Source organism: Scyliorhinus canicula, chromosome 23 (assembly GCF_902713615.1).
Source record: "Scyliorhinus canicula chromosome 23, sScyCan1.1, whole genome shotgun sequence".
NCBI classification, from domain to species: domain Eukaryota; kingdom Metazoa; phylum Chordata; class Chondrichthyes; order Carcharhiniformes; family Scyliorhinidae; genus Scyliorhinus; species Scyliorhinus canicula.
In genome coordinates, this window is record NC_052168.1 from 26,425,916 (window position 1) to 26,438,506 (window position 12,591).

Genomic DNA, 12,591 nt, shown 5'->3' on the forward strand with positions numbered 1-12,591 from the left:
TACCAACAGAAGGGCCCAATAAGCATCTTAATTAACCAATGGCCCACAGAGACAGAAAACAAAGATGCGCAAGGCAAATTGTAAATCCGGACTGATGGACAATTGGATACAGATGGTTTGCCTCCACTTGGTTGCAATCCAAGCCAGGAGGACAAAGTAATATTTTGAAACTCAGCGCAGTTTCTATTTAACTAAATATGGGGCTTGGCTTGGATACTGGGCTCTCAGGTCACTCAAATCAAATCTCAACTAAACTATGGTGGGCAGTCAGAAACTCCACTTGCCTGGGTGACTGCAGCTCCAACACTCAAGAAGCTTGACACCATCCAGGACAAAGCAGCCCGCTTGATTGCCTGCCCCCCCTTTCACAAACATTCAAACGCTCCACCACTGACGAACAGTGGCAGCCTTGTGTACCATCTACAAGATCTCGCCATGGTTCCTTAGGCAGCACTTTCCAACCCCTTCGACAAAGTCATCAGACTCGAAATGTTAGCTCTTTTCTCTCCCTACAGATGCTGCCAGACTTGGTGAAATTTTCCAGCATTTTCTCTTTCATTTCAGATTCCAGCATCCGCAGTAATTTGCTTTTATTCCTTCCAAACCCATGGCCACTGCTAATGAGAAGGACAAGAGCAGCAGATACCTGGGAACCCACCACATGGAGGTTCCCCTCACCTTCCTGACTTGGAAATATTTGGCATTCCTCCACTGTCACAAAATCTCAGAACTCCCTCTCTAACAGCACAGTGGGTGTACCTACACACCAGGGACTGCAGCGGTTCAACAAGGCAACTTAACACCACCTTCTGAAGGGCAATTAAGGATGGGCAATAAATGCTGGCATAACCAGAGACATCTGCATCCCGTAAATGAATAAAAATGTTTTAAAGTGCACAAGTTCATTGAAAAATCCGCCTTACATTTCCATTAGTTCACATTCACTGTAATTATCTAATCCGTATTGTTCCCCCCCCCCCCACCCCCAAGGCAGGGAGCTAGCAAGAGAGTAATAACGGTATAATAAATTACAGCCAGCCAAGCGGAAAAATAGGACCTGCATTGTATCAACATAGGAGGAATAAAGTTCAGGATGAATGTGGATACGTGCCAGTTCAAACCCCAGTGAGCAGGGTACTGATCTGAGCCACACAACATCAGGGGGCAGCATGGTGGTTAGCATAAATGCTTCACAGCTCCAGGGTCCCAGGTTCGATTCCCGGCTGGGTCACTGTCTGTGCGGAGTCTGCACGTCCTCCCTGTGTGTGCGTGGGTTTCCCCCGGGTGCTCCGGTTTCCTCCCACAGTCCAAAGATGTACGGGTTAGGTGGATTGGCCATGCTAAATTGCCCGTAGTGTCCTAAAAAGTAAGGTGGGGGGGTTGCTGGGTTACGGGTATAGGGTGGATACGTGGGTTTGAGTAGGGTGATCATTGCTCGGCACAACATCGAGGGCCGAAGGGCCTGTTCTGTGCTGTACTGTTCTATGTTCTATCACTCCCAAGCTGATCTCACGTCTCCAGGTACGCAGACATTGGAAACGGCCCAACAAATGGTTACTTCTTAGAAGATTTAAAATATTCCAAGATTATTTAACCCAAGCAAAGGAACCAAATTTCTGCATTCACTCTAGATATCTTTTGAGGAGCAATACCAAGAGTCCAGCCCTAACCCAGCAAAGTTAAAAATAATTTAAAAATCACTTTCTTACTTTCTTGCCAAATAGCCTCTGCACAAGGCTTGGAACTCAATGATGACATCTGTGATCTTCAAGTCTCTCTCTTCCTCAAGATGAGCCAGTACACCAGCACGGAAGAAAACCTTACTCTGTCCAATCCGATACAGGTTAGGGTCCAACTCAAGAGCTTTGATCTGTAAAATGCAGTAGTACAGGGTGGAAAATCCAGAAGATAAGATTTTTCAAGGAATAGCTATAACAAGTCTCTCCTGATGGGATCATGATCTGAAACTCAGATCACAGCATGGGCTAAGGTATCAAATATTATTTGGACAAGACGGGACTCTGTTGTGAAACATTTTTTTTTTTTTTTAATTTAGTGTACCCAATTCATTTTTCCCAATTAAGGGGCAATTTAACGTAGCCAATCCACCTAGCCTACACATCTTTGGGTTGTGGAGGCGAATCCCACGCAAACACGGGGAGAATGTGCAAACTCCACACGGACAGTGACCCAGAGCCAGGATCGAACCTTGGACCTCAACGCCATGAGGCAGCAGGGCTAACCCACTGCGCCACCGTGCTGCCCTGCTGTGAAACACTTATTACCTCAGCTCACATACCAAGCTCTCTTAGTCAAGGTAAGTGCTATTAAACTGTGCTCCAAGCACAAGATAATACTGACAGAAAAGGGCGGGTAATTTAGACACAAGCAGTTATCTATTGCTTGTAGCATGTAGAACAGGGGAGTTATCAATTTAGAGTTCCAAGCGATGGTTCCTCTGGGGAGTTCAGCCAGAGCAAAGTGCATGGTACCATATATAACTCAGCTATACAGAAGTCAGGGGGAAGGTTTGGAAATCAATAGCGATAGGAGGTTTTTTAGTTTGGGGGACAGACATGCAGGCTGTGTTGCCCCTCATATGCCAGGTTCAAGGATGTCACTGAGCAGCTGCTCAGTAATTGGGGGCGATGAACAAATCAGCCAGCAGTCGTGGTCCACATCAGTACTACTGATATAGAGAGAAAGAGGAAAGCAGCCCTACAGACGGATTTTAGGGAGCTAGAGAAGAGATTAGAAAGCATGACCTCAAAGGAAGCAATCTTCAGGTGCCACGTGCTAGTGAGCATAGTCACTTGGGCAAATGTGGATTAATTAAGGAAAGCCGGTACATATTTGTTAAAAGCAAAGCACTAACTTGCTGGAAGTTTTTTGAAGAGGTTAACAGTGTGGACTGACGAGGGTAATGGAGCGAACGTGGTGTATGTGGATTTCCAAAAGGTGTTTGATAAAGTTCCATATACTAGGCCTGGTAACAAAGTTGAGGCTCGTGAAAAAAAAGTTCAGTGACAGCATGGATACAAATTGGGACTATATAACAAGTTCCCCAAGGGTTAGAATTAGGATCACTGCTTTGCTATAGTTAATCTGAAGTGCAGATCATAAATTAAAAAATTTGCAGATGATACAAAGCTTGGAAGTATTGTGAACTGTGAGGAAGATAGTTATAGGCTAAAGAGGACAGAACGCCAGTGGAATGGGCAGAGTTATCGGAGAAAGAGTCTGGGAGGGCTAGTTGAAGTGCTCTTGCAGAGAGCTAACATGAGCAAGGTCAGCCAAGTGGCTTCCTCCTGTTTTACAGCCATTCTATGAGGGTCCTCTTTGAGCCGAAGTGAACAGAAATGGCATTTGCCAAGATTCTGTCACGCCAAGTTTCAGCACTACAAGCAGGTAAGGAAATGGGTAGGTTGGACTGTACACCAATCTCACAGCTGCATTAAAATATGTATTGGCGTGACTAAATCTGATCACACCATGCATTAAATGCTGGCCTAAATGATACACATGCATCCCATGAACTAATTAAAAATTACAGGCAAGTTAGAAAATACCCTCCAAATTTAAGAACAGCTTTTAAAGTACATACCATGAGCACACAGGCTTGCTTTCCATCCATGAAACCTTTAGGGATGGAATTAGGTGTAAGGATTTCATATCTGCAAGAGAATTACAACAAACCAGTCAAAACAAAGGAAAACGGACTATCCCACTGAGACACAGAGCTTACTATTAAAGCCTGTTAAAGAAAAACAAGTGACTAGATTCTGGCTATCTGCATAAACCAGAAAAGTAACAAAACATTGTCATAAGAGGTGATTTGAGATAGAGAACTTCTACAAAATAACTTCTGCAATCGTGCGAGATTAGCACATGAAAACAATATATTTCCATGCATTTACCCACATATTATGATCCTGTTCGCAAGCATTAATTAGGGATGAGTTTTCTTGCTCTATTTGCCATCACAACAGGCAAGGCAGTATTTCAGAGAACCCATTTTTGCTTAATGAGCCCAGTGCAAGCACTATAATAGTAATGATAAAGCACAAGAAGGTCATGCTGGGAACAGATGATGGCTGACTCAATTTTTGTTATTTACTCTCATTTACCCAAAGGACATTAAGAATAGTGTGGGATTGGAGTTCATTCAGTTCAAAGTAGGGTTGATAGGTTCTGAACCAGTCATGTTTGTAATGCCAACTCACAGCTTGTCCAGCTATTTTCAGTTCCAGCCGACAAATTACCAAATTTATTAAATTATTTTTTTTTAATTTCTTTTTTTTTTTAAAAAGAGTACCCAATTCTTTAGCTCACTCGGCTAAATCGCTGGCTTTTAAAGCAGACCAAGGCAGGCCAGCAGCACGGTTCGATTCCCGTACCAGCCTCCCCGGACAGGTGCCGGAATGTGGCGACTAGGGGCTTTTCACAGTAACTTCACTGAAGCCTACTCGTGACAATAAGCCATTTTCATTTTTCATTTCATTTCAATTAAGGGGCAATTTAGCAAGGCCAATCCACCTATCCTACACACCTTTGGGTTGTGGGGTGAGAACCATACAAACACGGGGAGAATGTGCAAACTCCTCACGGACAGTGACCTAGGGCCGGGATCAAACCCGGGTACTCAGCGCCATGAGGCAGCAGTGCGAACCACCGCGCTGCATTAAATTTATTGAATTTAAATGTCATAACTTGTCACTACGTTTGGAATCAGAATAGTTTCAGCACAGAAGGAAGCCAATCATATCAGTGCCTAATCTCAGTAGGTCTAATCCCTCTACTTTCCCCCCCACCATAGCTGACTGAATCTGCCTCCTCTACCACATTCGCAGGTAGCATATTCCAGGTCCTAGCCACTCTCTGCGTTAAGACGTTTTTCCTCTTGTCACCTTAGGGTTTTTTTTCTCCATTCACCTTAAATCACCTCCTCTGGTCTCAACCCTTCCACCAATGGGAGGTTTCTCCCCATCTGCATTGTTCAGATACCTCATGACTTTGAAAACCACCATTAAATCTCATCAACCGTCTCAGGAGGAGAACAGCCCCAGTTTCTCCAATTGATCCGCTTAACGCAAGTCCATTGCCCCCAAACTAGCCTTAATTTTTTCCCATGCCCTCTCCAATGCCTTCACGTCCTTCATAATGGGTGGTGTCCGGAATTGGACACAATATTCCAGTTGAGACCAAAGCAGTGTTTTATAATTGTGCACCATAAATTACTTGCTTTTGTGCTCTAGGTCTCTACATATAAAACCCATGATCCCATATGCCTTATTAACCACTTTCTCAACCTGCCAGTCACCTAGGCCTCTGGTCTTGCAGCCCCTTTATAATTGTATCCTTCATTTTATATTAGTAGGAAGAACAAGGATTGGCAAAATGCATCACTTCACACTTTGTTGGATTAAATTTAATTTGCCCTGTGCCACCCAGCCCACCAGTCAATGTACTCACAAATTTTCAACATTGTGTCATCTGCAAATTTTGAGATTGTGTCCTGCACGCCCAAGACTAGGTGATAGCTTAAGTTGTGGTCCTAATAACAACACCTGGGAACCTCTCCACATACTTCCTCCAGTCCAAAAAAATTACCATTCACCAATACGATTAATTTCATATCAATCAGCCAACTTGGTACCCATGCTGCCAATATCCCTTTTATTCCATAGATTTTAAGTTTTCTGACAAGCCTGTTATGTGGCATTTAATCTCTATAATATTAATCATCTTTTCATTGTGAATAAATCCAAACTGAGTAACTGGATGGTTAGCACTGCTGCCTCACAGCGCCAGTGGCCTGGGTTCAATTCCAGCTTTTGGGGACTGTCTATGTGGAATTTGCACATTCTCCTCATCTGCGTCAGTTTCCCCTAAGTTCTGGTTTCTTCCACAGTCCAAAGGTATGCAGGTTAGGTGGATTAGCCATGCTAGATTGCCCCTTTATTGTCTAAAGATTTGCAATTTGGTGGAGTTACGGGAATAGGGTCGGGGAATTGGGCCTAGGTAGTGGGTTGGTGCAGACTTGATGGGCCAAATGGCCTTCTCCTGCACTGTAGGGATTCTATGAATCAGGACTACAATGTGCATTATTACCATTATCAATCCTCTGCTCCTCATCAAGATAAATTCAAATCAGTTCTGGTTTTCCTTAATTAATCCACATATTCTTATGGTGTTTCGGCCCATGGATGGCCAGATCATTGGAAAAAGCAGTAGGTTGGTATCTCTTTACAACAAGTCAATCCCAAGCAGCTTTTCTACATTGTTTAGTTGCCAGTTATAGAGTAGTGCAGGATTGGAAGGTCACTTGCCCTCTCATCCAACAATACCAGAAAGAAAGCAGAAACGATTTTCTTCGACTAAAACCATTTTGCTTCATGAACTGAGAAACGCAAACCCATCTCAAGGAACTGAACCGAGATATCAACACATTATTGTGCAACAGATCAACAGAAATTCACTGCTGAAAAGGTTCGGGAAAATTACCTTTGGCGGAATTCCTGGAACACAATCCGGTTGGGGAATCCCTGTCTGCAGATACGAATACCCTCAAGGACACCATTGCAGCGTAGCTGATCCAAAACAAGGTGAGCTTCCAGTTTTCCGGACTATTAAATCAGAGCAGGACAGACATTTATACATTTGTACTGTTAATTGGCAACATAATTTATGCAATCATGATGGGGGCACATGACACATGCTTCACAGCGCCGGGGTCCCAGGTTTGATTCCCTGCAGGGTCACTGTCTGTGCGGAGTCTGTACGCTCTCTCCCAGTGTCTGCTGGGTGCTCCGGTTTCCTCCCACAGTCCAAAGGTGTGCAGGTTAGGTGGATTGGCCATACTAATTTGCCCTTGGTGTCCAAAAATGTTATAAGGGGTTACTGGGTTATGGGGATAGGGTAGAAGGGCTTAAGTGGGTTGGTGCAGACTCAATGGGCCGAATGGCCTCCTTCTGCATTGTATGTTCTATGTATCTATGCAAGTACCTAGCCCAAAATGCATAAATCCAACTTTGGTTCCACAGTTCTTGCCAACTTAGAGGGACTGCCAAATTTATAAAGAGATTTTATTTACAGCTATCCATGTTTTTCTCCCACAAAATGTTGGGAGATATCGCAATGGTTTGACTTACCAGTTAATGGAGGCATTGCTTCCTCCTTTATTTTGCTTATGGATTATCCAAACAGTAAAGTTGGGGGGATTGGGGGTGAGGATGGAGGAAGAGGAGGAGCAGGGCTCGGGGGGTTCACTCATTCCATCTTTTTGACCCTTAAATAGAAATTTACAAGTGCTCCCTTCATAATATCCAACAACTTCTTGAATTACTTCTGCCATTCTACCTGAACGATATTCTAGTTATTAGACTGGCATTTCCTAACCTTTTAACATGTCCTGAAGTCAGGATTTATAAAATAGTACCCAGGATCAACATTTTCTACTTAGTATCTATGTTCCTTCTATCAAGTGTTCCTCTCTTTCAAGAAGGAGTTTTTATAATGTTTCTCAAGACATGGATCAGCTAGAACACATTTCTCTAAAGATGCATAGAAATTTTTACTATTGAAGGAGGCCATTCAGCACATTGTGTCTTTGATGGCAAAGTAGTGATCGAGCCCAATGCCACTTTCAGGTTCTTGATCCACAACTTATTGGTATGACACCCTTAAGTGCATATCCAAGTACGTTTTAAATACCAGGGTTTCTGCACCTGTTGCTCTTTCAGGCAGGGAGTTCTAGATTCCCATCACACTTTGGGTGAATAAAACCTTTCTTTAAATCTCCTCTAAACTTACCCCTTACTTTGTGCCTCTGGTTGTGGGGTCCATCAACTAACCAAAGGGCAGGGCGGCACGGTGGCACAGTGGTTAGCATTGCTGCCTACGGCGCTGAGGACCCGGGTTCGAATCCCGGCCCTGGGTCACTGTCCGTGTGGAGTTTGCACATTCTCCCCGTGTCTGCGTGGGTTTCACCCCCACAACCCAAAGATGTGCAGGTTAGGTGGATTGGCCACGCTAAATTGCCCCATAATTGGAAAAAATGAATTGGATATTCTAAATTTAAAAGAACAAAACAACCAAAGGGCATAAGGTGCCACAGTGGCACAGTTGTTAGCACTGCTGCCTCATGGCGTCAAGGACCCGGGTTTGATCCCGGCCCCGGGTCACTGTCCGTGAGAGTTTGGGGGGGGTGTTTAGAATTATGGAAATAGATGCCTTAATAAAATATTTTCTAAAAAAAAACTATCCCCCAATATGAAATTTCCTAGCAACCCACTCAGTTCAAGCAAAATTAGGGATAGGCAGCAAATTCTGGCCCAGCCAGCAATGCCCACATCCCAAGAATGAATAATAAAAACCATCTCAATTACAAAGAAAACAACCTGAGCCAAACCGATCTTTTAAAATTCTTAGCCAACCTCCTCGTAAAATCTCTCTGTACCTTCTTTAGTGAAATAATTTTCTATAGTGCAGTGACAACTGCATGCAGTACTCCTGCTGGTGGCCAAACCAGTATTTTGTACAGCTTCAACATAACCCTCCAAGCTCTTATATTCTGTGCCATAGCTAAAATAAAGACAAGAATCCAGTATGCCTTCTAGCCCACCTTATTTACTTGTTGAGCCACCTTCAGGGATCTGTGGACAGGTCTCTGTTCCGCTACACTTCTCAGTAACCCAACGTTTATTGTGCATTCCCATGCCTTGTTAGCCTTAAGTGTCTTCTCCAGATTGATCTCCAGCTCCTATTGTTCCACCTATCTGACTATGCGATTGATATCTTCCAGCAGTCTACATACAGCTTTCTTTCTCACTATCAGTCATGTGGCCAATTTTTGTATTATCTGCAAACTTCTTTATTTACTATAGAATCCCTACAATGTAGAAGGAGGCCATTTGTCCCATCAAGTCTGCACTGACTCTCTGAAAGAACATTCTACCTAGGCCATTTTCCCACCCTATCCCCATAGCCTCACTTAACCTGGACACCAAAACGGCAGCACGGTGGTGCAGTGGTTAGCATTGCTGCCTCATGGTGCCGAAGACCCAGGTTCGATCCCAGCTCTGGGTCACTGTCCGTGTGGAATTTGCACATTCTCCCAGTGTTTGCATGGGTTTCGCCCCCACAACCCAAAGATATGCAGGGTAGGTGGATTGGCCATGCTAAATTGCCCCTTAATTAGAAAAAAATGAATTGGGTATTCTAAATTTATTTTTTAAAAACCTGGACACCAAGGAGCAATTTTGCACGGCCAATCCACCTAATCTGCACATCTTTGGTCTGTGGGAGAAAACTGGAGCACCTGGAAGAAACCTACACAGACACGGGGAGAACGTGCAAACTCCACACAGACAGTCACCCATGGCCAGAATTGAACCCGGTCCCTGGTGCTGTGAGGCAGCAGTACCAACCACTGTGCCACCATACTGCCCTCAATCATGTTCCCTACACAGAAATTCACTACAAAAAGGAACATAGTCACGAGCCTACAGAATCCCACTGGAAACAGCCTTCTACTCACAAAAACACCCATTGAATATTATCCTTTGCTTCCTGTCTCTGAGCCAATTTTGGATCCAACTTGCTACTTATGGAATTTTACTAATGTGACCATTTTGTTTGCGAAACGCAGGGGACTACAATTACTGTGGCAAACACTGCAAGGAAGGGATAAAAGAAAAGGAAGGAGAAAATGTGCTGTATCTATGTAAATAGTTAAAACCCATCTTGATGTAAATAATTCGAGTATTACGTCGTATATACTCTCTTGCTATTCACACTGTTTGTTCATATTTATAGTGTTTTGTGTACTGAAAACCCAATAAAAAACTTCTTTAAAAACATTGTGATCCTCCTCCCTATCTCATCTGAAAACTGACAGAGATCATGCACTCACCTTCTTCTCATGGTTAGGAATAATGCAGCGCACAAAGTTAGGATTGGTGTTCCTGAGCGTGGCCATCAATTTCGAGAGCTGCTCCTTGTAAAGTTGACTAACTGTGCGGAACATGCCCCTTTTGGTTTTGAATGCACCAGGCAATGTTGAATGGGACATATCTACAACTTGATCCAGTCCAACAATGCGGTCCACTGAGAAAGCAATTGATACAAGCTGATTAACTGTGTTAGACATGTAGAAAACTGTGAAGAGGAGTGCCAAGTCAGGTGAGAAATGTGGGTATGGTGAGAAGTGACAGCAAGCAGTAATAAACACTAAAAAGCTGCAGCAATTTTGATTAAACTACACAGGTGCTACTTCAAAGCCTTTAGAAATTTATCTTCAATAGTCCAGAGTGAACATAGAAACAAACTCAAAAAATTAAATGGTGCAATATTCAGTAGAAATTGAAAATATAATGAAGGGGGGTAATGTACACAGATTGTCTTCTAAACCTATTTCCTGGGTTTGATCTTTTAATACTAAGAAACAGACAACATTCAAAAAGGTGTTGAATGCCTTTGACTAAATTAATTTAACATGGGCAAATACAGCAATGCACATTGGCAAATAAAACAAGTCCACAACAGATGGAATTATTGGCAATGGCAACAAAAGACTTAATGACCACAAAAAAAAGTGCTAAACCATTGCCCAAACTAAATATTAAAATATATTTGATGATTACAATCAGTAATAGGCTGTTTTATTGTAATTAGCCAACTGGTAACTGCATAACTTCCAAATAAAGTTAATGAATTTGAGAGTTTAAAGACAAAGCAGAGTGTTCAGAAGATAGTGAAAGATTTTGAGACTTAAGTTCTGAAGAACTGAACACTTGCCTTACAAATACCATGGGGACTGTTAATGTAAACAGGTTAATTAATTAAAGTGTGTTATTTAACTTAAGACTGATCATAGGGTAGGGACAAAATCAACATTAAGTCTCAAATGATACCAGAATTGCATGGAACATAAATTTCTTTTAAAAAGTGTGAACATACTCAAGGACTGGCTAATACAGTGGGTTAACAAACTGACCTTTCTCATCTCCGTCTAGCATAGAATGGAATTAACTCTTTAGCTGGTTCTACACAGAATGAATTGGCACAACCACAACTTAAGTTTCAACATGCGCACCGCAAAGGACAAACTCCCTTCAATTTTCCCTTTGTAATCAGATAATGAAAATTTGGAAGTGGAAATAGTACATGCATGTGGTGTAGTCTTTTGTTCTGCAGTTAAGTTAGGATAGAAACCCAGTCCAACAGACAGTCGTGGTAGAGCTTTGAGATTTTTGATGCAAACAGCAGTGTCTAAAATGGCAAAGCGCGCCATTCGGCAGCACCAACGCCCCTTACATGTCAATAACCACCCACACAAAGATCCAAATTGTGCAAAAAATATTCCCGTTGCACATCCACATTTTGGCCAAGGCTCTGGAACTGGCCAAGTTCTTTTCAGCTGTGTTGCTATCATGACCTGCACAAAGTTTCTTGTGGGATCAAATACATATTCTACATTATACTGTCTTTAAATATTTTTCTCCTTTGCAAGTAGCTTGGCTGGGAATGTGGGAAAGTCTAGGTCACAGATGCTCCATGTGAAGTAACGATGCACTGACAGCCAGAAAGTGATGTAATCATAACTGTGCCAGACGACAAATGGAGTGTTTCCCCTTCCAACAGCAGTATTGGTTCCAAATGGCAAACATAGCAGAACACCGAAAGCTAGAAAAAAAAGAGCTTTCTGCATCGGATATCCTGGAGGCATTTCTACTGGCTATGGCACTACAGTATCCACACCAGTAAAAACAGATATAGGTCTTAATGAAATGGAGGAAATCAATTTTTAACACCCATGTAGGATAAACAAATTACACTACAGCTTTAAACCTCAGCTGTAATTTCTACACAATACATCCAGTGCAACTTTAGACTGAACACCCGGGGTCATGCAACTCAATCAGCTAAATACTCAGCAATGAGCAAGGCTACAAATGCAAGCTGAGATTAATGAGCCCAAGGAAACTGCTATTCACAATTATTGCAGTTATTGGTGAGAGTGGAAATGACATGTAGCAAATTACAATGTTAAAATAGTCTTAATCTAAAGGGAGTTTATGCAGCAACTCTTTCTTTAATCCTACCAGCTGCGACTTTCATGTTTTCTACAATCATATGAATTACAGTATTAAAAATGGCACAATTCCCTCGGAAACATCTTACCCCAATTTCAAAAATGTACCACTTTTATAATCTTTACCCAAACTATTCAACTGCATGCAGCCAAACAAAAATCCTTTTACAATGCCTTTAGAAATTAGATTATTGTTCCTCGTTTTGTGGTAAAGCGTTCTTGCGTGTTAAAACATTGTTTAACTTCCTTCTTTCTTATAACACCAACGCAGAATCTATGCCTTCAGTAAATGATTTACTTCCCAATTTTACACTACTTAGCCCCTCAAAACCATCTATTTTGAAAAGCTTGTTCATATCCCCTCAGCCATCTCTCTTCCAAGGAGAAAAGCGGCAATTTTTAAAAGTATTAGTTTATAGCAATAACTTTCTATTCATTGGTCTAATTTTTCTTCCATATTCTAGAAACACAGGGCGAAAGGAGGCCATTTGGCCCAG

General features: G+C 42.4%; 1 protein-coding gene across 5 annotated transcripts in view; it reads right to left on the bottom strand.

Annotated features, from left to right (window-relative positions):
- The window catches only part of LOC119956378 (myosin-9-like), a 187,089-nt gene that overhangs the window by 58,231 nt on the left and 116,267 nt on the right, over positions 1–12,591 (bottom strand). For all 5 annotated transcript variants that reach the window (XM_038783544.1, XM_038783543.1, XM_038783546.1 and 2 more), the window contains 4 exons: positions 9,914–10,107; positions 6,505–6,626; positions 3,605–3,674; positions 1,710–1,870 (listed from right to left, as the gene is read on the bottom strand). In XM_038783544.1, the coding sequence (XP_038639472.1) occupies positions 1,710–1,870; positions 3,605–3,674; positions 6,505–6,626; positions 9,914–10,107 (547 nt within the window). The remainder of the gene's footprint in view (positions 1–1,709; positions 1,871–3,604; positions 3,675–6,504; positions 6,627–9,913; positions 10,108–12,591) is intronic.